This window comes from Anabrus simplex, chromosome 1 (genome assembly GCF_040414725.1).
Source record: "Anabrus simplex isolate iqAnaSimp1 chromosome 1, ASM4041472v1, whole genome shotgun sequence".
NCBI lineage: Eukaryota > Metazoa > Arthropoda > Insecta > Orthoptera > Tettigoniidae > Anabrus > Anabrus simplex.
The window spans coordinates 689,696,591-689,723,023 of record NC_090265.1 but is presented as its reverse complement, the minus strand read 5'-3'; the positions used below and the strand labels follow the sequence as shown (position 1 = coordinate 689,723,023).

General features: G+C 39.0%; 1 protein-coding gene across 1 annotated transcript in view; it reads left to right on the top strand.

Annotated features, from left to right (window-relative positions):
- Positions 1-2,659: 2,659 nt before the first annotated feature.
- Positions 2,660-26,433, top strand: part of LOC136857342 (transferrin) — a 111,820-nt gene continuing 88,046 nt past the window's right edge. The window contains exon 1 of the mRNA XM_067135949.2: positions 2,660-2,748. Coding sequence (XP_066992050.2) covers positions 2,667-2,748 — 82 coding nt within the window. The 5' untranslated portion in view covers positions 2,660-2,666. The remainder of the gene's footprint in view (positions 2,749-26,433) is intronic.

Below are 26,433 nucleotides of genomic sequence, written 5' to 3'. Positions count from 1 at the left end.
TCAGTGTAGCATGGCTCACTGTATGTCTCGCTGCAGTGAGCCGATAAGGAGCCATGCGTATCTTGTGTCTCACTGAGCCGGCTCGTTCACGATTCTTTCTGTGTGCCATGGCTCACTGTATGTCTCGCTGCAGCGGAAGCTCAGCTCTCCGCGTGTCCAGTGAGCCGATAAGGAGCCGTGTGTATCATGTGTCTCACTGAGCCGCGCTCGTTCACGATTCTTTCGATGTGCCATGATTCACTGCCTCGCTGCAGAGGAAGCTCGGCTCCCCGTCAACGTCCAGTGAGTGCGCCACTCAACACTGTCCGCTGGGAGTAAGCTGAATCGTGTGCCGTGAGCTCGCCGTTCCTGTGAATCGATTCACTCGGACACTTGAATGAATCGATACACTGCTTCGAATCATGCATTCAGTACCCAACACTAATGTAATAGCCTATATGTATCTAGTACAGTTTATAACATTCTGAAACGGAATACGCAACAGGAAGGAACTTGAAATGCACAATGACACTAAAGGGTGTTTTGAATGGAACGCAAAGAGGACGAGTAGCTGGGCTACACAGTCGCCTAGTGTGAAGACTCCAATACAAAACAATGGTTCACCAGCTGTCGCCAGACGGGGTTGCGGAATCTGCCTCGGCGACCGGTAGCGGGAGTGAGCTACTGCAAGGTCGGTCGCCGGGCTTCTTTCTGTAGCTCGGCTACTGAGTAGGCCAGTGTGAAGAGCTGGACAATATTTACCTTTGGAGCTCAAACTCCTAGACGATGTGAGTGGGGCAAACATGCTCTTCTAAAATAGTGTACCTGTTCAGAGCTATAAAGTTCATCCCTTGTAGATTATCGTATGGATAATTTTCTCTAGTTCTTGTACCTGACTTTTGGACTTATAATCCGCTGTTGTTATGAGAGCTGTCGAGCTCATTTCTATTTAACTGTTATTTGTTCCAAATCTTCTATATACCAACTTTTAATATAAAAAAGGAAAGAAATACAATTTCAAAATTTAGTGCTTTAACTTATGCTCTGGTCATTTTCTTGTCCGTCCATTCACCCCGGCGCCTTCTTACGCCTCTGTGTTCCACGACTATAATAATAATAATAATAATAATAATAATAATAATAATAATAATAATAATAATAATAATAATAATAATAATAATAATAATAATAATAATAATAATAATAATAATAATAATCACATAGCCTCAGTTACCGTGTGCAAGCATTTTAATTTGACAACATCTGGCTGTCTGCTTGTAAATGTCGACGTTCCGTTTTACTCTAGGCCCACTAGATGGCAGAGTAAACCAAATCTCTCTTGGGAGGCTAAGGATGAGTTTTAATTAATTTTGTCGGATGAACACCAAATGTGTTACCAAAGATCTTTTCCATGCCGAAATCGTACGACATCGGGTATCGAATGGAGGGTTTTTTCTTCCGCTCTTCAAAAATCCGACTACCTCTGCCGGGTTTGAACCCGCGATCTTGGGATGCGGAAGCCGACCCTCTACCACGGATCAACAGAGGTAACTTTGTAAGGTAGTGATGGGTGTGGTAGAAAGGTGTTATTCCTCTAATATTTTTTTAAGTTGTTTAACGTTGCATTAAGACATTGAAGCGGTGATGGAAGGATGGGAAAGGGCTATAAAGGGCTATAAAAGGGCGATTGGAAATTACAAGTGCGGGGGCAAAAATATGCAGACAACAAACAGAATCCGGATTTGTGGGATATAGCGGACGTTTTTTTAAATATAAATCTAAACTGAAGTAAGAAAAGAATTTGATGGTCTCTTGAGAGTATTTCGACAGAGAGGTAAACGTTGACAGTTTACCAATTTAAGAGCGGTAATATTAGAGATTTTGATTCAATACTATACAATAAAACCTTCAAGAAAGGAACAACATTACACATGTGTTACAATTAAAAAAAGTACAGTGTGATTATAATATTAAAATTCATTTAGTATTTGATTATACAGTAAAAAACTAATAGACACTAAACAGAGTACCAAAATGACGAATGCGTGCGGCAAGCAAGTGAATCATACTTCAGTATGCATGTCCTTAGCAAAAAAAAAAAAAAAAAACTATTACCCTTGCTCACAAGATACCGTATGCAAAGTCTCCACTACTCGCAGTGGCGCTATCGAAATCGGTTAGCAGGGACGAACGGTATTTTGTGCGTATTTCCAGTAATAATTTTGATAATAATTAAAGAAAATTAAGGAAAGAAATAGCTGATAAGACAACAGGGCTTGTACAAATTGCTTTTTAAATAATTAAATTTAATTTAATTTAAATTAAATTTAATAATTAAATAATTTAATAATTAAATTTAAATAATTCCTATAATTCCAAGTTTCAGCCGGCTAAAATGAAATAAAAATGTAATATTTTCTCCAAAAAGTGTACCCCCCCCCCCCCACCTTTGCCCCCCTTAATCGCCGCTACTGATTGGGAAGGTAGCAGCTTTGGTCTTATTAAGGTACAGCCCCAGCTCTAATAAAGATAAAACAACCAGAAAATGTTAGCTATCGCCTGATAATTCGTGGAAGTGCCAGGGGTCACGGGGTGTGTCCCTCAGCTGATAACTCTTGACATGCTGCTGGATAGCTTACAAGACTATAAAGATGGCGTTCTCAGAGTCAACTCAGTTGAGTTGCACCATGAACATGTTGTTGAATGTGCTGAGCGTCCTGCTTCTGCTGGGCACCGTCTACGGCGTGCCTACCGGCCGCCCCAACAAATGTAAGTACAGTACACTAAAGCATTAAAGCCAGTGAAACCACCTATCAGTGGTGTACTGATACATTTACCTGGCGTAGAACGGTGTATACGGCGGGGGGGGGGGGGGGGGTGAAACAGCCCCCAGAACAGTGGGGATTCCAAGGGTTTTCTGTCCCCCCTCCCCCTCCGGGAAAAGGTTTGACAACTGAGAACCAATTGGCGAGTTTTGAGGCCCTTAGCGTGTGATCGAAACAGCGGCTCGAATATTTCAATGGACGTAGGCTATATGACATTTACTAATCCACAATCGGCACCTGTCTTACAAATAAGCTGACCATTCACGTCCAGGACTACAAAACAATACACATTAAATTAACCCTCCAAGTGATATCTAACGACTCATAACCGCTCATTTATGCCTTTGTGTAATGATAAAGTCGTTATCAACGACATAGTTCAGTTCATTGGCTATTTCGATCCATCCATCTAGCTGAATCAGCTGAATGATCGAATAGGTTTTTTTTTTTTTTTTTTTTTTTTTCTGTCTAAACAAATCTTAGCGTCATTCGCTCGAAGCGCCACACCGCGCGACTGCTGCACGTAATATATGGCAGTGTTCTAGTGTTGTATTGTTTTATTGTTGTCCTACTTGATTGGTTAGTGTTTCACAATGTAACTAGAATACACTAAAAACAGGTTGGCTATTCCGGAGCTGCGCTGCCATTGGCTGGTGCGCGGGACGTCACCTTGAGGACAGTACTACCGCCAGATTCAATGCATTATGTGTTAAAGGGTACAGTTAGCTGAATGTTTTAATGTTGTTAGATAGTTTTACACTCCACTTAGTTATGCGCCTTTAGAGGACATAACATTTATCATTTAAAATTAATATGAAAAAGCTCCTCAAATCGGTGGCTGTAATGATACACATACACTCACAGCGGCGATTGCGAAATTGAGAAAAATATAATTTTATGAACGAAATACTCAAACTACTAAGGATATAAATGAGGTAAACACTAAATTAAACACTTTTCAACTTAACATAAAGGACAATTAGTAGCCAAATTATTGCAGTTAATTATCGCAGCTTCAAAAGATAGAAAAATACGAGTTAGGCCCTATATGACATGTAGGTTACAGGAAATGCAATACCGGTATTTTTTTTTTAATGTTACATATCTAGACTTATGTTCTTTTAGAGATTAGATATTAACTCGTCTTAAAGGATGATAATGCTCCCCAGAGAAAATTCCAATAATTTAAGAATATTTTGTTACACATCTAAACTTATGTTCTATTGGACATTGGACTCGTCTTAAAGGTTGATAATGCTACCCAGAGAAGATTCTTCCTCACAGCATTCATTCGCAAAATGTCCATATATCTCTTCTGGTTCGTCTAATCCTAATGAATTTTTTTGTTCTCACATACAGCAATATTATTTTGTTGTGAATTTCAGGGAATTATTTGAACCTAAAATCACGTCATTAGATGAATCGTAACACACGACCATCTACTCGTATACTGTATTTCTGTTTTCAGCCGATTGTTTTCTTCTTTGGTATTGTCAGCCACCTCGAGAATCGTGTCAGTAGTCGTTGACCGGTGAAGTTCTGTAGAACCTAAAGCAATAATTTCTGTGTACAAGTAGAAAATCATAGAGAGAAGGAAATATAGTAACAAGAACAACCTATTCACAATAATTTCAGTTCTTTTTCTATTCAGAATATCACCATAGTAATTATTTTAATACCACTAATGGGGAAAAAGTTGTCAACTGATCATCATTTCTTGTACTTGTAGCATCGATGTCATATCCATGCCAGTTAGGAATATTTTGGGAAAGTACAGCATCTGCCTTCAAGTTCCTTTTTTTAATGACAAGCCCAACAGTTCGTTTTTTAAGTCCCGTTCATAGTTATGAGGGAGGACATGTGCGGAACAAATTATAGCAGCACTAGGGTAGATTTTTTCAGCTCTTTGGCACCATAACATCCATTTAACCCCTTAATAATATATATATATATATATATATATATATATATATATATATATATATATATATATATATATAATATTTGGAAAGTCGTGATAAATTAAATTCTAGGTTCTATAGGTCATATTTTTACACTCTGCAACAGCGCAGTTATTCCTGCTTTTACTAATTTTACTACCTCCTTGCACTACTGTAAATAACAGCACGTATTCTAAACTTCACTCACACATTGTACTACCGGTAATCAGTGGCGTATGCTGGGATCAAAACGTCGGCTATCGCTAGACTTAGATTACATCCTCATGCCACCTTTTCGATAGCTGATTTAGTGAACGTCAAGTCTTCAGCGCTTTGAGCCACTGGAGTAGCCTACTGTATTGCCAAGGCTGTTTTACAAGCTACTGCCCAGGCCTCTGCCACTGCCAATACTCATCGCCTGATCAGTGGAATTTGCAGCATAGCGTTTAGCAAATTTAAGCCCGGCTTTGCGGGTAAATGGATAGAATGCTTGCCTTTGGTTTGATGGCCCCGGGTCAATTCTTGGGATCAACCTCCTTGTAGACCTACTCTTAATTCCCCTGACCGGGGGAGTTGGCCGGGCGGTTAGGGGCCCGCGGCTGTGAGCTTGCATCCGGGAGATAGTGGGTTCGAATCCCGTGCTTTTCAGTGGTTTCCCATTTTCACACCAGGAAAATGCTGGGGCTGTACCTTAATTAAGGCCACGGTTGCTTCCTTGCAATTCCTAGGCCTTTCCTATCCAATCGTCGCCATTAGACCTATCTGTCTCGGTGCGACGTAAAGCCACTAGCAAAAATTCCCCTGACTTGGGGATAGGGTGTTTATGACGTCTTCGTCATTTATTTCATCGTTATTGGGTCACCACCAAGCCTTTCCAGAGGCTATATTATTATTATTATTATTATTATTATTATTATTATTATTATTATTATTATTATTATTATTATTATTATCTTAATAAAATTAAAATGTACAATTTTACAGCATTACCTGCGGTCGTACTCGACGTTCACTGGTTTATTAGCTTCCTCGGTAGATCGGTGGTGGTGTCCGACCCATGATCACAGGTTCGATTCCAAACAACAAAAGACAACACTAACCCTAAAAGATTGTATTTCATTTTACTGTATCTACCTACAAAAAGAAAACTATATTACTCCCATAACAGCAGCCTTGGTGTCTTCCTGCAATGATGTAGAAGTAGACGGGAATGAAATACCAGCACTCGGTTATCTATAAAATTAAGTCAGAAGTATGAGGTCAAGAAGTATAGATCTATACGATGAGGAAGGCACGATTGTTTGGAATCGAACCCGTTATCATTGGTCGGACACTACCGCTGATCTACCGAGGAAGATAATAAACCAGTGAACAACAGGTGCGACCTTTGGTAATGCTGTAAACATTTACATTTTACTTTTAATAATAATGGTATTTGCTTTCCGTACCACTAACTACTTTTACGGTTTTCGGAGACGCTGAGGTGCCGGAATTTAGTCCCGCAGGAGTTCTTTTACGTTACAGTAAATCTACCGACACGAGGCTGACATATTTCAGCACTTTCAAATACCACCGGATTGAGCCAGGTTCGAACCTTCCACGTTGGGGTCAGAAGGCCAGTGCTTCAACCGTCTGAGCCATTCAACCCGGCCATTTACAATAATAATAATAATAATAATAATAATAATAATAATAATAATAATAATAATAATAATAATAATAACTGTACCGGGGGTACACCTTCTCCGGCCAATTAAACTGCGCACCTTCTATAAGGCCATCTATGTAATCTAACTTGAAGTGATCTATTACAAGATACTTTGATTTACAACTGTTAGATGTCTCTCTCTTCGGTTTAAGTGCCCCCTCTGGTGGGATCAACGATAATTAATTCTTAAAGGAAAGTTTATTGTTACAGATGCCAAACCTTCGGTTTCGAAGATTGTTTTGTTCATGTATCAAAGTTGTCAACACTTCTGCTGGTTCCTTCTTCAATAGCAATCAACCTATCAGAATTTTGTAAATATTTTCTCTAGCCAATTAAAACTGGGGGTGTGTGCAGGAATCCAGCCTATCAGTAGAGAATTCTGGAAGCTTCGCCTCACAAATACTATAAAAGCTGGGCGCTCATTCATTGTCCTTGACAGCGTGTCAGCGGCCTTTCTCAGAAACCTTCCGAGAAAGGCCCTGACATGCCTGACTAAACTTTTTAATGCAATTTTCCGGTTTGGCCACTTCCCGGCCTGCTGGAAAATTGCTAAAGTAATCATGATCCCCAAACCCTTAAAAGACAAAACGTTCCCACAGAACTACCGCCCGATATCCCTTCTTAGCATCATTTCCAAGCTTTTTGAGACTCTATTCCTTACCCGACATAATGTAATTATAGACGACCGCAACTTAATCAACGACGAACAGTTCGGATTTAGGCGAGGACATTTCACCTGCCATCAATTGATGCACCTTACTGAGGCAATTACCAAGAACTACAATGACCGTAGACACACAGGAGTCTGTTTCCTCGATATTGCGCGTGCGTTCGATAAAGTTTAGCACCAAGGACTGATTTTTAAATTAAGGACCTTAGGTTTCCCCCCATACGTACTACAGTTACTGACGAGCTACTTAGCTGACAGAAAATTTCAGGTGCAGGTTGGCCCTGCTCTGTCGGACCCGCGGCCTATAGAGGCTGGGGTACCACAGGGCAGTGTGATCTCGCCGACAATTTTCAACCTCTTCATGTCAGACATGCCAAAACCGACACATGCGCAATTACAGTTATACGCGGATGACACGGCGATATCCTCTGTCTCATGGCAGGCACCTAAGTTGAAAGATTACCTTCAAGACGCGCTCTCCACTCTCGAGACCTTGCTAGAGAAGCGGAGAGTTAAAATTAATACTGACAAGAGTAGCGCCACGCTATTCACTAAACGCCGCCCCCCACCCCCAACACCGAGCCCCTGATACTTTTCGGCCAACCAATCAGCTGGACTAAGAAAACTAAGTATCTAGGTGTCACCTTAGACAAAGGATTAACGTTCGGAGATCATATTTCTGACATTACTGCGCAGGCAAATGTGCGCCTCTTTAAATTATTCCCGATGATTAGAGCCGACAATGGGCTAACAATAGAAAACCGACTCCTGCTCTACAAATCGACTATACGACCGATACTTGAGTATGCCAGCCCTATTTGGGGCACTGCAGCCAAGTCGCACCTGTTAAAAGTACAGCGCATACAGAATCGTGCGCTGCGCCGTTTGACGGGTGCGCGATGGTACGAAACCAATGACGACCTGCATGAGAGGTACCAGCTCCCCACCATTCATAGCAGGATACGCAACACGGCTGTGAAGTTTTACGACGCGCTCGCTGAGAGCGCTGATCAGAAACGTAGGAAACTATGATACCGTAGGTCTTCGGTATCGAAGAACTAAGGAGCTGACCCTCTAACCCCACCCCATTAAGGGGTGCAGACCACATTTAAATTTCACAGTTCCACAAACTACACAACAGAAATGCAGTACTAGATAGAAATATAAGGAAAAAGCACTCAAGGCCCTAACCGAGTCGAAGGGCTAAAATTCCTCAATGGTACCGGGATCTCCCGGCACCGCTGAGAATTGTGGCTGCTTCATTGTCTTCATTGCTCCAGTTATTTGAATGCGGCGTTTCCTAAGGGAGGCAGGGCTGCGGGCGGCGTTCGGAAGGTCCAGCAACTTAAAATAATGGCAAAATTTTTCATAAACATGTGATAGTTCCCGTGGATAGCTTGAGGGGAAGGTTTCAACCGAATTTCCAAATTTTGTGGTTTAAATGTAGAATTTTCGGCAAGTCTGAGGACTCTGTTCTATTCCCTACTGGGAAATGTGTAATGTATGGAAACAAAGAGTGATTACCCTCGGTTGGTTGCCATTCAACTTGGCATGGGATGACTAGTTTTCACAACCTCTAAAATTCTTAATACTTATTTGGTATTTAATATTTCTTACTTAGTCACCCCGCTGTATAATAGGCTTAGCCTCTGTATCATTGGGCCATAAGCCCACTTAGGATTTTTAGTATTTCTAGAAGGAGTACAGAGGGGCTGCCTGGCCGAGGCGGTAAAGGCGTGCTCGGTTCGCCCGGGAGGACGTGGGTTCGAATCCCCGTCAGGAAGTCGTAACCTTTAAGAAATGAGATTTCCACTTCTGGAGGTGCACAAGGCCCTGAGGTTCACTCAGCCTACACCAAAAATGAGTACCAGGTTAATTCCTGGGGGCAAATGCAGCCGAGCGTAGAAATAACCACTTTACATCATCAAGTGCCGAAGTTACGGATAGTGGAAGCCTTTAACTTCCACCCCTCCAAGGGCCTTCATGGCCTGTACAGAGATGACTTTGCTTTTGCTTTGCTTTGTTAGAAGAAGTGCAAGTGTTTCGCCTCCTTGCATTTTGGTTATGGTCTGTTACAACAAACCTTTCTTTTGTCATTAAGGCCATTTAGTATGGGCAATTATGCCCCTGTAAATTTATTGTGGTGCATAGAATTGGTTCTGGTTTGAAGTTCCCTTGAGGAACAGAAAGTTATACACTGTTGAGCATTAAATAAGCCCACCTTGGGGCTACTTTGTGTAAATACTTTAATTAACCCGCCATCGGTATCGTTGTTAGGTAGCCCCTAACAAAAACATTCCTTATTAAGAAAAGTTTTGTGGTTTAAGACTCAAACTTTTCAAACTCCAGGTATTCTCAAATGAGTTTATGAGTCACATGTTTTCCTTCGTTACGCGATGATTCACGCACACGTGTCACGTGGAGGAGTGGGGGAAGTGCGTTCTGTCTGGCGTGTTAGTCCGCGCCTCGCTACGATACCGATCGCGTCACAGGCAGTGTTAGGAGCATTCTAGCCTCGATACCTTTGGCGTCACAGTTTTTGCGCGTTCCGTGCTGGTGTAATGTTTTAGTAAATAGTATCACACTGAAATTATAATGGCTAATAGGCCTAGTAAATCTCTTATTTTGAGCTGGATTGAAGAATTTTGCCCTGGAAATCGCAAAGCCACATCTGTTGAGACGTGCTTTAGTCGATGTTCTGTCAATTGGTCTCAGAAATTCCATCAAAAATATCTTTGGACAAGAACTTCCCGTCAGAAATGTGACACCAGCAGCCCCAGGTAAGTATTGCTAACAGTTCTCACTTCTCCATTCTTACAAGTATCTAATTGAACACTTTGTGAAAATTGTTTATAATCATTCCCAAAAAAGCTATGGTGTTTACTGTATATATTTTCAGACGTTCCCGGGTGGAAACCAAGATGTGCCTACTCCCAGTTCGAAAAAACCGATTTACGTCAGCTCGCTGTGATGCGTGCAAACGCTCAATGTCCAAAGAGCACACGGGACTAACAAAAGTAGTATGCAGTGAATGTTTTTCGCAAGAAGTTGAAAGAAGGAAGTGAACAGGAAAATGATACAAAATAATGAGGTTTACAAATCATGTTAACATTTGTTTTGTACTCTAATATGTATTTGTAATTCCAAGGATTTTTGTTACTTTTCATAATATTTAGTAATAGTTATGTAAATTTATATAAATGGTTAACATAAAACCAGTCTGTTAAAACAAATTATAATTACCTTCTAAAAGAACGAAAACAGTGTACGAGTCGAAACTGTAGTAGCAAATATTTAGGTAATAAACAATTGTGGATATATACAAATATGTATATATATAAATATATATAAAAATATATATACTAAATAAAAAAAAATACTAGTATAATTTATTCAAAATGCCGAGAAGAGCCCGTATAAGAACTAAAATCATATACCAAGTCGATGTTAGGGAGCCCTTATACACGCTACCTCTCTCGTAAGTGCGGACAACGATACCGATGGCGGGTTAAGGACAACCAATAGGGTGTAAGTGCACAATTAGAAATTGATGCCTCTGCGAGGCTGGACTATGATATAGTGGAGTGCAGACTCCTACAAGTGTACCTTCCAAGGGCAAAACATGCTCTTTGTAACATATTGTACCCAGTGCCGGATTAAGGTGTTTGGGGGCCCTGGGTTATTTAAGAATGTGGAGCCCCTTCTTCGTAACCAAGGCCACCCCCCCCACAGGCAGTGCCAGGGAAGGTATCTGGGTCTTCGGGGGTGACAGTCATTATTGCTACCACTACACCAACGAGATCGGCAATTTATTATTTACGACTCAGAGTATTCCATACAATGTGACTGAAGTTTAAAATACACATTAGGATTCCCTTTCATTGCTCCTAAAACCATCTTCCTAATGTTCATGTTTTCCAATTCCGTAAAGACCTAATCTCTCTTAAAACTGCAGACTTAGATATGTACACTATTCACTTACCTGTAGAAGATTCCAATTCACCAGTAACAGTCTCTTCATTCGTCGATGCACTTGTAGACTTCCTGTCAGAAAATGTTGATATTTTTGGCAACTTTTCAATTCCTTTCAAATGTTGTTCTTTTAATTTACTTTTTTGGCACCACTAGGATATTTTCTGTCCATTTTACAAGAACATTACAGTTGTAACTTATGAATGATTCAATAATCAGAGGTGAACTGGAAGTTCTCTTCCTGATGCAAAGATATAGTATAGCATGCGCATTCCACTGTGCTTCCCCTGTCCCCTCCCGCTCACTTCTTAGACCTCTTCCCCTTCCCCATCTGCCCATACTCACAAGCTGCCAGATTTAAATTTTCGTCAACAATAACTTTTACAATAATTACAGTGCGTAAGTAGCGAGGATTCGTGTCTCCGGATGGTAATTGATTCTAGCAGTGATGACATACTAACGCGGACAGCTGATAGGAAGGAAGGAAGGAAGGAAGGAAGGAAGGAAGGAAGGAAGGAAGGAAGGAAGGGTGCATGTTCGATATTTTGCAAGCGTAAATATACATATACACTGACTGACAGAGCAAATGCAACACCAAGAAGGAGTGGTTCGAAAGGGATGAAAGTTGGGGAAAAAACAGAGACGGCACGGACGAATAATTGATGTTTACTTCAAACCGATATGCAGGTTACACAATGCGCACGGCATCGACTCAGTAGGATGTAGGAGCACCGCAAGCGGCGATGCACGCAGAAACACGTCGAGGTACAGAGTCAATAAGAGTGCGGATGGTGTCCTGAGGGATGATTCTCCATTCTCTGTCAACCATTTGCCACAGTTGGTAGTCCGTACGAGGCTGGGGCAGAGTTTGCAAACGGCGTCCAATGAGATCCCACACGTGTTCGATTGGTGAGAGATCCGGAGAATACGCTGGCCACGGAAGCATCTGTACACCTCGTAGAGCCTGTTGGGAGATGCGAGCAGTGTGTGGGCGGGCATTATCCTGCTGAAACAGAGCATTGGGCAGCCCCTGAAGGTACGGGAGTGCCACCGGCCGCAGCACATGCTGCACGTAGCGGTGGGCATTTAACGTGCCTTGAATACGCACTAGAGGTGACGTGGAATCATACGCAATAGCGCCCCAAACCATGATGCCGCGTTGTCTAGCGGTAGGGCGCTCCACAGTTACTGCCGGATTTGACCTTTCTCCACGCCGACGCCACACTCGTCTGCGGTGACTATCACTGACAGAACAGAAGCGTGACTCATCGGAGAACACGACGTTCCGCCATTCCCTCATCCAAGTCGCTCTAGCCCGGCACCATGCCAGGCGTGCACGTCTATGCTGTGGAGTCAATGGTAGTCTTCTGAGAGGACGCCGGGAGTGCAGGCCTCCTTCAACCAATCGACGGGAAATTGTTCTGGTCGATACTGGAACAGCCAGGATGTCTTGCACATGCTGAAGAATGGCGGTTGACGTGGCGTGCGGGGCTGCCACCGCTTGGCGGCGGATGCGCCGATCCTCGCGCGCTGACGTCACTCGGGCTGCGCCTGGACCCCTCGCACGTGCCACATGTCCCTGCGCCAACCATCTTCGCCACAGGCGCTGCACCGTGGACACATCCCTATGGGTATCGGCTGCGATTTGACGAAGCGACCAACCTGCCCTTCTCAGCCCGATCACCATACCCCTCGTAAAGTCGTCTGTCTGCTGGAAATGCCTCCGTTGACGGCGGCCTGGCATTCTTAGCTATACACGTGTCCTGTGGCACACGACAACACGTTCTACAATGACTGTCGGCTGAGAAATCACGGTACGAAGTGGGCCATTCGCCAACGCCGTGTCCCATTTATCGTTCGCTACGTGCGCAGCACAGCGGCGCATTTCACATCATGAGCATACCTCAGTGACGTCAGTCTACCCTGCAATTGGCATAAAGTTCTGACCACTCCTTCTTGGTGTTGCAATTGCTCTGTCAGTCAGTGTATATGCACGGAGGTGGAGCAGCAGGCCTTTATATACAATTTTAGGTTTGGCCAAGGGCCCTTGGCACTCAGGGCCCGGAGCTGCAGTCCCTTTAGCCCCCCACCTTAATCCGGCCCTGATTGTACCTGTCGAGAGCAATAATACTCTTTTGTATGTAAATCAACCAAACTGCTAAATATTGTAAATTTTGTACCTGATTTTTGGAATTAAGTCCTGATTTCTAGAGCTGATGAGATCATAAATATTATTATTCTTTTAGATTTTCTTTTATCAATTTTAAAGTAGAGAACAAAGGAAAGAAATAAAATTTCAAAACATGTTGTGTTAAGTTATGCTCTAGTTAATTCCTTGTCTACCCATTCAACCTCATGCTTCTTACACCTCTGTGAGCCACAGAAAAGCCGGAACAACAACAACAGCAACAACAATAATTATAATAATAAATGACTTCTGGAAAGGCATGGTGGTCACATAATAATAATAATGAAATTAATTGTGAAGATGTCATAAACACCCAGTCCCCAAGCCAGGGAAATTGAGAGTACGAGGAGGTTGATGATGGGGACGATGCGGGGTAGGCTTACCATTTTTAACTGTCAGCAATTTATCTGCATACTTCAGTTGCAAGAATGGTTTATCCAGTACCGTAAACATGGGTTACTTTGTCCCTTGGGGTGTTACTTTGGCCCACCTTGGAGAAAATGTTAAAAGAATTTATCGGCAGCTTGTAATCCAGAATACAGGGTGAACTCCTTTCACATCCAGAAGATGATAGCACAATGTAGTCCCCGTGATATATTGGTGGTTCTACATTACCTGAACAGATGGCAGTAGAGTCAAACACATGACAAGTGAAGTGGAGTATATTTTCGTAGTCCAGCAACTTCTATCATTGAAACCGTAGGTGTCTGCTGTAAAATTCCCAGTCTAGAAAGCCAAGAATAACGGCTGAGAGGATTTGTTGTGCTGACCCCATGACACCTCGCAATCTGCAGACCTTCGGGCTGAGAAGCGGTCACTTGGTACGCCAAGACCCTTCAAAGGCTGTAGTACCATGGGGTTTTGTTTTGTATTCTAAGAATATAGATAAGCCTATAGACTGAGATGAGTTTTTTGGACTGCATTGTACTAAATTTAGCAGATGGAGTTCAGCCTGAACATCCAAGACTCAGCCAGCAAGATGAACAATGTCTTCAACATTTACCTGAGTGAAATGAAAGATTACACATAGTTTGTTCGGAAGATCCTGCCATAAAAAGAGAGCAAAGCAACTTCTGATGCCCTAAGTGTAATTGTGGCATTCATCCTACTTGTTACCAAGTTGAAACACTTCTACAGGCCCAGAGTAAAGGGTAGGAAAAGAAACATTCCTAGAAGTGACTCGAAGTAAAGAATTATGACCAAAGAGGAGATGTACATAGTTTTGTTTCTTTGTATATAACTTTCTGTTCTTTAGTTTTACGGCAAATATTTTCCAGTTTTTTTTTGTAGTTTTGAAGCTATGTACAGTGAAATTTGAAACATTGTATTTTTCGAAAGTGAAGATTTGTAATTCACCACTTCCAATAAAATGGAATCAAGGTATGTACCCAATTATGTAAATCACATTCTCTAGTTTATACTGAACAAGAAGATATGTAATATGATACATTTTACTGTCATTATGTATTTTTTTATGATTTAAAAAAAACTTGTACAAAGACATTAAAGTCGCTTATCACTTAACAGGATTTTAGTTATCACTTGAAGGGTTAAAAGTTTGTGTGGTACGGGAACTGCAACACCTGCCTTCGGAAAAATGAAGGCTCTGAAGTTATTGTTATCAGGAACAATGAAGATATGACCAGACTATAAGATCAAGAGAGAAGAACTAGTAAATGTGTGTTTTCAGGTTTCATGTTGGTTTCTTGTTGTTAAAAAATCCAACAAGTGACTTTATTTATTTTTTGTTAATGCTTCTGGTCCCACTACCAATCCATGGAACATCACTGGGACTCCATCGAAGATTTTGTAAGTCATTCACCAACTACAACTAACAAGATCAACTTTTTACATCTTAACAGTAGAAGTATCGAAAGTATGGAAAAATTAGAAGATATTTTAACTATCCTGCCCAAAACTGATGTGATTGTTGTAGCTGATTCATGGCTTTCTGAATACAGTACCGGTACTGAAATTTACAATCTTAAGAGTTAACAATCATTTTTTGCTCATGGGAGAAAGTCAAAATCACTAGTGTGCAATCAATGTAAGACAAAACCGGGGGGAGGTGGAGATGCAATGGAGATGAATTACATAATTCATGGATGGGTAAAATTGTGAGTAAAATAGAAGATGATCACAGTATACTAAATCTTGAGATAGATTAAATTAGAGGAAATTATCATTTTATTGCTGCATATAATCCAATAACCAGTTATACACCTTGTTTCTTGCCCTACCTTGAAAGTATATTTGCCACTACTGGGCATAAAAGAACTATTGTTCTAGGTGACTTAAGTCTAGATCTACTAGAAAGTAATGCAGTAATATCAGATTATATTGAATCAATTTTAAGCTGTGGTTATAATCTCTGTAACACAAATTCCCTCCAGAATTACAGCAAATACTTCCTCACTTCTTGAGCATATGTATATTAACTATGACAGCAACTGTCAAGTTAATAATATCTTATGAGATATCAGTGATCAAGTTAATAATATCTTATGAGATGTCAGTGATCATAATTTACAGTACTGCCAGTTGCCTGCTGGTAATAGAACAAAACTGGGCGGAGAAATCTCGCTATAGGAAAGTCCTAGTTCCACAGTCAGCACCTACAGATAGCGTTAGTGTTGCTCTATCTGAAAGCTTTGAAAATCAAAGGGAACATACACAGAATGGACAGTGTCTACTTTCGTCTACGTGCTTCATGTAACTGACACGAGCCCTAGCATTGCCGAAGTGAGATGAAAATAAGTAAAGCGGGGAATAGAATAATGTCACAAATGAGGAAATAATTAATGTTCTAAAAAATAATTGAATCAACTAGATAATATTTTGTTCACAAAATATTAAGGGTACACGCTGTCTACCCTGTCTCTCCTCACACTTCGCCTCTAATTATTAAACCTTCATTGGTTAATTCCAATGGCTCGGGGGCTGGGTGTGTGTATGCCACCTTCATCATTAGAATTCATCATAGGCAGGGCCCCATCATCACAGATGCGCAGGTTGCCTATATGGCGTCAAATTGAAAGACCTGCACCAGGCCTCTCCAGAGGCCACACGCCATTATTATTGTTATTATTAAAGTGAATTAAAACCTATTTAAGAAATTCACTGACCAACCAGAGACTGTCTAACTTGGGAACTCTAGCTATAGAGAAGGAACTGCTGTGGCATCTTAGCAAGACGCCTAACTTCAAGACGAGAGTAATAGATATATTTGCTAAAATGAAGGACAGGCGGACTGCATTCGCTTACAAGAGTACTGTTTAAGGTGACTTGTACGAAAATCTATTTATTTCTTATTTCTCTTTTTAAATCTATGTAACAATGAAATATATTGCTATTCTTCAATTCTAAAAGTATGTTGTTATTTGACAACTCCCGCTGCCTGTTTAGTCTGTATTTAAAAACTAGCTGTTACCCATGGCTTCACTCACGAGGATTTGGTAAGTTGATAAAAATTAACTGTTCCTCGGTACTGTATTAAGATCTGGAAATCGCTAAAGTATAAAAACTCACCGAAAAATTGCATTTCATTTACCCCAGAAACTCTTTGTAAACCACGTTGTGGCATTGCCTTTTGGGGCTAAGATGACCAGGCTACTGGCAGAGCTAAATCTGAAACATGCGACATGGAACTCTACATGTGATAAACAGGGGGGAAAAAAAAGTATCTTTATTTCTAAAGAAGATTCCAGATACCTATTTTCACGTCTGTAACATCTTAGTTTTTGAGGAGACTTCAACTCCTTCTTCACTTATTTTCGATCTCCAGCTTAAGTTGATTTTCCGAAAACAAAAAGTATGTGTTCCTTTATTTTTAAAGGGGATTTCAAATACCAATTTTTATGTCTGTAACATATTAAGTTTATGAGATATACTGTAGATATACTCGTTTTAAAAACTGCCTCACTCCTTGGCTAAGTGGTCAGCGTTGAGGCCTTCAGTTCACAGGGTTCTGGATTCAATTCCGGGCTGGGTCGCTAATTTTATTCGCGTGGCTCGGGGACAGGTTGTTTTTGTTTGACCCAACACTCTCCTCTTTATGTCCACTCAAAACACCATATTACCAACCACAACAGGAACACGTAAGAGTAATTACATCCCTACACACAGGGTTTGCATCAGGAAGGGAATACAGCCGTAAAACAGGGTCAAATCCACATGTGCAACACAGTTCGCACCCGCAACCTCGCAGGTGTAGGAAAGCGGTAGAAGAAGAAGAATAAGATCATTTAAAAAATTCACCCATTTTTTTTTTATTATTTCACACCCTTAAGTGGATTGTCCAAAAACAGTGTGTTCATTTATTTTTAAAGGAGATTCCAAGTACCTGTTTTAACATCTGTAACATCTTCATTTTCTGAGTTATATGTATTCCATATAAAGAATTCAACTTCTTCCTCACTTCTTTTCACCCTCCCCCTCAGCCCTTAAGTGGAATTTCTGAAAACAAAAATTTGTGTTCTTTTATTTTTAAAGGAGATTCCAAATACCAATTTTCATGCCTGTAACATGTTAGGTTTTTGTGATATATTGTAGATAATCTCGCTGCTGTAAGAATGGTTTTCGGGCCCATAGGGCTTACCGAGTTTCATTCTTTACGTCAAGGGGCTTAAAATGAGCTTTGTCTCATCCTTGTACGACAAATTCGATTTCGCCTATATTAGCCTATTATTTTTATATCTCCTCTTCCCCCTCGGATTGTCTTGAAAATAAAATACAGCCCATGTTACTCACTGGCAATGTAGTTTTCCATAGATGAAGTAATTTTTAAAATCGGTTCAGTAGTTTTTCAGTCTATCCGTTACAAACAAATATACAAATTTTTCCTCTTTATAATATTTGTATAGATAAAACAAGTGCACATAGGGCTATAGGTTGTTATAGGGTTTGTCTTAGTTCCAAAGTCATTGATATAATATTGAATACAGATCTGCATTCACTGAAAATGAAATTCCATAAATAATATGATTAAAGTTTTTAAAACATTTCTGTCTACCTCCATACTTAGTTCATGCTTTGCCACTGTTTATAATGACCTAGAGTCATACATTAAACTAGGTATTGAATTTGCAACATACAGTAGGGAAATTCATGATAAAATTGAGTGTCAACAACCCTGGATCATGCCAGAATATTTAAATCTATGTCACATAAAAGAGACATGGAGAATAACCAAGAAAGACCAGCAGCAGTTGCAAGTCTTTGAGAATAAAAGTTTGTAGAAAAACATTTGGCCCATGATTCGATCCTATCTCTCAAAGCAAGCAGAAAAGATCTAATTATGAGATTTACACCCTCTCTCAACAACACACTATAATGGGTGTGATAAAATCCAACAGACTGCGCTGGGCTGGACATATACTGAGGATGCAGGATAACAGAGCACCAGCAGATCTATACAAGGGATCTCTTAATGGGAAAATACCTTCAGGAAAACCTTGAAGCACCTGGAAGAAGGAGATCACAAGGTAGGCCGGACCCTCCAAATTGATAACTGGGAAGAGCGGGCTCAAGATCGAAAAGGATGGAAGTGGATTGTGAGATCGGCATGGGAACTTCACATCTCTCAGAAGCCTACGGAGTGAGGGAATGAGTGTATGTCATAGAAAATCAGTTCTGTTGTCTATCAAGAAGAAGGATGAAAATAATCAGTATTTAATTAAAGAGTACAAGCAATGTTTTAACATTGCTCTACAGCATTAAGAAGAAATCTTAAGAAATATTTCTACTCACGCTTATTCCTAGAAACATGCAACAGACCTAAAACCACATGGAAACATATAAGTTCCTAATAAACAACAGCTTTGATCAGAAATCCAATCAAAATATAACTCTCAAATTAGACACTGGAACACTTCCGTCACTTGAACTGATTAGTAACCTTTTCAATACATACTTCACAGGTGTAGGTCATAAGTTACCTAAAGAACTTTCATCAGCTAATACTACAGTTGGTTCAGCACGGATGGAATTACCACCAGTACGGAGAATTTTTTCATGTCATGCCGTAATGAATTCATAAAATGTATTCAACAACTGAGAGGTAATGTTAGTACAGCAGAGGATGGTATATCATCTACTTTGTTAAAGGAATGTTATCTGAATGTAGCTCCACATCTGTGAGATTTTAAACATCTGCGTTTTAGCTCAGGAATTGTACCAAGCAAACTAAAGTCTGCACAAGTAATTCCAATATTCAAAACTGGTACCTATCCAGAAGTTCCTAGTTAATAAAAAATGAAATGGCGTATGGCTTTTAGTGCTGGGAGTGTCCGAAGACAAGTTCGGCTCGCCAGGTGCAGGTCTTTCTATTCGACACCCGTAGATGACCTGCGCGTCGTGATGAGGATGAAATTATGATGAAGACAGAACATACACCCAGCCCCCGTGCCATTGGAATTAACCAATTAAAGTTAAAATCCCCGACCCGGCCGGGAATCGAACCCGGGACCCTCTGAACCGAAGGCCAGTCCGCTGACCGTTCAGCCAACGAGTCGGACTCCTAGTTAATTATAGACCAATTTCAATTCTTCCAGCCATATCAGAATTCTTGAAATGCTAGTCAAAACCTAATTGTTAAACTATTTTCAAAACAAAGACTTTAATCCCAGCAATATAGGTTTAGAAAGAACATGGAACTCTGGCAGCAGTTTTCAATATTGTTGTTAAATTGCAAGAAGTGCTTGATAAAGGCTATATATTTCACGAGGTCTATTCATTGATCTTAAAAAAGCATTTGATGCTGTTGACTTACAATATTACTTGTTAAATTTGAGAAATATGTTATTTGAGGAATAGCACTTGTATTCTTCAAACGTTACCTCTCCGACCACAGTCGGTATGTATGCTAGATCAAATTAAAAGTCAAAAGAATAATATCACTGCTGGTGTGCTCCAAGGATCAGTCCTAGGTCCACTCCTTTTCTTGATTTATGTAAATGATATTAGTCTTTGTCCAATGAATGGTGTCATCAGTTTATTCACAGATGACACCCACCTTTTCTATAAAAGTAATTCTGCTTCTAGTCTTACTCAACTCATGCAAGAGGATACTAAAACTCTGCAAAAGTGATTCATTTTGAACAAACTGACCATAAATATTGGTAAAACTAAGTACATAATCATAACAAACCCTGTGAATAGGGCTACTTCACATATTCCACCCTCCTTGGTATACCTTTACAAAGAATTTATGCTGCCAAGTTCCTTGGTATAATATTTGACTCAAACCTAACATGGGAACAACATATAGAGAGTAATTTAGGAGTATATATCCCTAACTTCCACATAAATTAAACAGAAAAGTATATTACAGTATGTGACAGTTGATATCCATTTACAGTATTTACAGATTGTTTGGTCATTCTGCAAAATATTGCACCATCCCGCGTCCAGGTTGACTACACGAGTTTCCAGACTAGCTCTTGATAATACTTTCATCTGCCGAATATTCTTGGGTTGTGAGTTCCGCGTGAGAAAGAAACACCGACGGCCTACGGTAAATACCAACCTACGTAAATGAACGTCTTCAACACGCTATTAGTCGGTTACCGTATATTTTTGATACCAAAATTTATCGCAAAAATCAGATTATCGTGGCTTGCCAAGAACACCGTACATGATGTCATCATGATCGCAATGAAAATTAATCATTCCAAGCCTATATCTAGTACTTACTGCTTACTCTAAGCAGACATTGAAAGAATCCAATATTACTCTACTCAACTTTTATTCATAAATTGATTTATGGATGAATTGGAATAAACGTTGATTACCTTGAAAATCATTTATACAGTATAGCAGGTTTCCTATTCAATCAGTTTCTCAATAAATATATTGATGTTGTCTTGAAGAAATAGGTTTGGGAAAACCTCTGATAAATAAATAAAATAATGAACTTAGGCCTTATTCATCTGAATCATAATCTTAGCCTCTCGAAAAATTGTATTATAACTAAGTAGTTTCCAAGGAATTCAAATGAAAGGAAAAATAATTAAATTACATAATAAGTAAAATTACTCAACATAATTGAAAAAGTTGGATAATTGCAATAATTATAATTATTATAATGTTTGTAATGAATGAATTATTTGGATGCATCCGAAAGTTCTAAGTAAAATAAACTATATTCCTACTATATACAATTCAAATTAAAGTTCAATTGGAAAATGAGGAAAACGCAAAGAAAATGGCCAATAATTAATGACTCAATTAATTAATTAATTAATTAAGATCTGGAATCTCTGAAAATTAAGTTAAGTTGCTTCTCGAAACCATCAAGATTCAATTGCCTGAATTAAATTCGCATACAATTACAGAAATGTATATCACTCGGTTGAAAACAGTTCATCTCAATGTCCACGCACAGTAGAAAAATCGTGTGAAAAGATTACTGTCTGATTCTTAGGTATCTACTCTATTCGAAGTTTCAATTTGTTCAATGTTTCATATTTTGTACCAATTAGCCTCCATATAAGCAAAACTAAGTCCACTTTAAGTCGTAAGCATTTTCAAATTATTTCCATCGTAAGGATTACATTGCTAAATTATTCAATTATTCCTTTAATTCATGGTTAAATTTCAGCTAAAGTGCGTATATGACTTACCATAACATTTCCAAGTATATCACGATTAATAATCCAACGAAATACCATGTATGGAAAAACTGACACATAGGAAGACTCTATCCTCATCTAAAATCCACATATGAAAGTCTAAGTTACCAGTGATGACTAGTATTGCTCCAAGAGAAAATAAATAAATCGTAAGCTGACTTGCCGTAAGTGAGAATATATGAAAACAGTCGTAGTTATGTCAGTGAAGGTCTAAATGTTTATGTAAGTGATCTCTAGGCTCTTCGAAGATCCTACTTATTCAATTAATTCTTTAGTGATGGCATTAAGATTGTATTCTAAACTGTATCATATATATATTAGGGAATAAAATAGCAATCAGAAACAGTACGTTTCACCTCCGACACCTTAGCATGTGCAACCCACACATACTACCATTTCTCGAAGAAATACTATGACCGACACCTTAAATAACAGTAACTATCACCATCAAAATACACTAGCAATTCATATGCTAACTATATTCATTATTTAACACTTCCATTATCGCGTAGCATTTATAATTGAAGCACTCATTCCATCAAAACACAACATATGTACTATCACCTGCACATATATATATTCATTACCATTACTGTCATAGTATCAAATAAATAGTACACTGTAACCTTAAAATTGTGCCATCAAATTTCCTTGTAATACTCCCTAAATACGATCTTTACGCTTGCTATTAGTCAAAACCATCATGCATATAAATATTAGGTTCCTCATAATACTCTAATATTTCACTGACAACAAATTATGAAAAAAAAAATATCAATCACTTCTCCACTCTCATATTGACAGATTTACGAACGGCATTTCACTGGTACTTTAACGCCTATGTTTGGAATTTACGGTAACTTTGGATGAATACCTATTTCCTTGTGAACACACACACGTATATTAATTACGCACACAAAATGTTACTACATATATTATACATTAACCCAAAGAATAAGGTTTTCTACTTACGATACGACTTAAATGGGGACTTATCTTTGCTTATTGGATCTGGCTTCCATCTCGCTGTTGATCGTCATGGGATGGTAGGTCTTGCTCCCTGGTTCGGCTTAAGTAACAAGGAATCATCTCGTCATCACAGCTGACTACTATCCTCCTGGATCATCCATCTCGTCAAGCGTTACCATAGCCAGAGTAGTCCTCGCCTCAGCTTCTTAGAACATCATGACGGCCTCCATTGCATCAAGGACAGAATAATACAAGGCATTAGTGGATTTATACATGGTAATCTGCTTAGTAATGCTAATGTGGTCAGTATATTTGTTTTCTGTTCCGCTTAATTTGCCTATAAGACTCTAAATATCGTCTTGTTTCAAACTGCCTTGCTCGCCGAAACGTTATGAATTTTATGTGCTTTAAGGATTGCACTCTGTTCCGTCTACTTCAGTTCTCTTGATGTTATGCAGTATCGGGCAAATAAAATGTTCCGAGCCCAACCGTGACGTAGTGAAGCTCCAACTTGACGTTTCTTATCAGCTGGTCTTTTATCTCACGTATATGTCAAATACAGCTGGTGTTCGGCGGGTTATCGTTGACTTGATCTTATCTCTAACAGTAGATTAAACTCTCCAATTACTACTGGGTTTCTTTACGCGATTCCGTCTTTCTTGGTGTAGTGCTCAATTAAGAATCCTTTCTCTAATGGAAGATTTTTTTTTCAATAATGGATTTAAATAATCCGCTCTCGTCATTCTTTCGCACTGCCTTCTAAAAAAAGAATTCCTTCTGTGATTGCCGGTTGAATTTATCATCTCTTCAGTTCATACAGCTGTTAATTGTTTTTATTCTGACCCGCTAATAGCCGAAGCGCCATTTTTGTTCCAAATATAGTAACTATAGAACGGTGAAATGGCACAATATCATTATTTAGACAATTGGAAATACTTCAAAACAGAACTGTCAGAGCACTATTATGGTCTTCATCCTCTAACATCTCGATATGATATGTACTTAACTTCTCACATTCTACCCATTAAATACCATGCTCAACATCATGCTGCCACCATTGTCTACCGAATAACCAACAACCTAATGCACTCAGTTACTACTGTACATCAAAATAAGCAAGTTCATCACTATTGTACAAGATCTAGCTCAGATGTCCATATTACAACCAACTACAGTTCACCCTTCTACACATTCCTTGCCCCAGTCATCTTGCCATGTGAAGATTTACATCCACTCATCCATCTCATTCCATACTTGTTTGTAACTCTTCTCAACCTTTTCAAATTTATCCTTAAAAGGTGAAATTTAGCTACCCTATTCATTATGATAGTACCTATCCATAAACCAACTTTAATTTTAATTTACATTTCCTATCATGTTATTAACAGGAAATACACCTATTATACTTTTGTATGTATACCTATATATATATATATATATTCTGGTATGTAAATGAATTAGGAAAAAAAGGAGAAAAAAGAAATGCAAAACAACAAAAAAATGGTGTTGGCATATAGTAAGAAAATGGAAATATATGGTATATAATACATAATATTTCTTTATGACCAAGCATTCAAAATTTCACTTTGTTATTGTAACAAACAAACAAAATAAATAAATAAAGTTGCAAAACATTTAGCCAAAACCCCTCCCACCTCCTCCTTCTTCACATCCTTTTACCCACCTCTTTCCTCCATCACATCTCCCCAACCTGTCCACATCTCTTGGCCAGGGGCCGATGACCTAGATGTTAGGTCCGTTTCAACAACAAGCATTATCACCATCATCTCTTGGCCAGAGAAAGAGCAAAACCTCATAGGTGGCCCGCTCCACCCCTTTGGGGTGGGGAATGAAAACTTTTGTGATGATGATGATGATGATTGATATTTTTAGTGGTATGATTTTTCTCTGGCGAATCACTGGGTTCTGTTACCAAGCAGAATATCTTCGGCTAATGATGGCTCAGGAGGTGGTCGGCTGTTTTGAGAAGTGTTTTCCATTCTCCTCACTGAGGAGAATACTGTGACAGTTCCTCTTACAGTCCATGGCTGCTTCCCTCTCACCTGCTCTGCACCTCAAATCACCTCAACACATCTCCTACCCTGAGTGAGGATGTCATCCTCTAGCAGGCCTGCTGTTCATATATGCTTCAATAAAGACTTTGAAATACTTGTCAGTCAGTAACTTCATTCTGCTGTTACAGATATCTTCACTACATTAATTAATTGATAGAAAACTGTCGGTTAATTCACTTACAATTTATATGTGCTTTCCAACAAAAACTGACCAAAACTATTTTCAAATGTTACTGACATTTTGACAGACAACTTCCCCCCATACACATCTGGCAACAGCATTTTACAAATACTGTATCACCATACTTCTTAATTTTTAAATTATTTTTATATCATTTCAATATAGGCACCTAAGCGAAGGCTCTTCTTGGTGGAATGCAGATGAATTACAATGATGGCTATATTCACAATATAATTATTCTATACAAAATAGACTAATATAGAGTGAATATATAATGTAACATTATTTAATAGATAAGATAGGGCAAAGCTTCATGAACATAATTACCATACTACTTTAAGTATTTAGTTACATTACTCTTGAAAATAGATTAAGTTAGTAAAATGTTTATCGTTTTTGGGAGTGAGTTATACATAGTTATAGAAAAATGCCATAGAGAATTTTGACCATAACTAGTAGAATGAATCTAACTCTAGTGAATGTTGTAAATAATTCTTGTTTCATAATTATGAATTTGTGAATTGATAATTATTGATATGTTTGAGTGGACTAATTTATTTTATAGATCATAATTATAGAAGCTTTTATGCAGAACTTTGAAAGTCATAATATATTATAATGCTTTATACAAATCTTTAGTTGGTGTCAGAATGGGCAGTTTGAAAATTGTTTTTAGTGCTCTCTTTCCAATAATTCTTTATCACAGCAGGCCCGGACTTGTATCATAAAAGAGATGTGGCTTTCAATAAAAGCATAGTGAATATCCCTCAACAACCCATGAGAGAATTTATATCTTAATGTACTAAGGATACCAATCACAAGGATAATTTTATTACAGACAGTTTCCACCTGATTTCTATTTTAGTTTGATACTGTATTTTTCTCATATTATAAACATTATTATTATCATGAGATGACAATATATCCCTACTTGCTATGTGGCATAATGGTCTGCATTTTCTTGTACAACCTCACAGTGATAATCAATTTCTCTTATCACTTAGCTCACATTGTTTATTGATATTCGCTTCAGAATTACACTTCATGACATCATTATGAGTCAACAGAAAGTTTGCTGCATCAGATTCATAATTACTGTCATCAGAAGCTGAGAGTACAATTACAACTCTTATGGCAATGCAAAATTATGTTGCATCTGGGGTTACATTGTTACCTTCTTTTGCTCTAATGATTAAAACAATGTTTTCAATGCAATTCTGTGTGATCCTCCCTGTTAACAAATAACAAAACACATAATTTTTGTGTAACTCTGACCACAATAATTTCAAAGCAGAA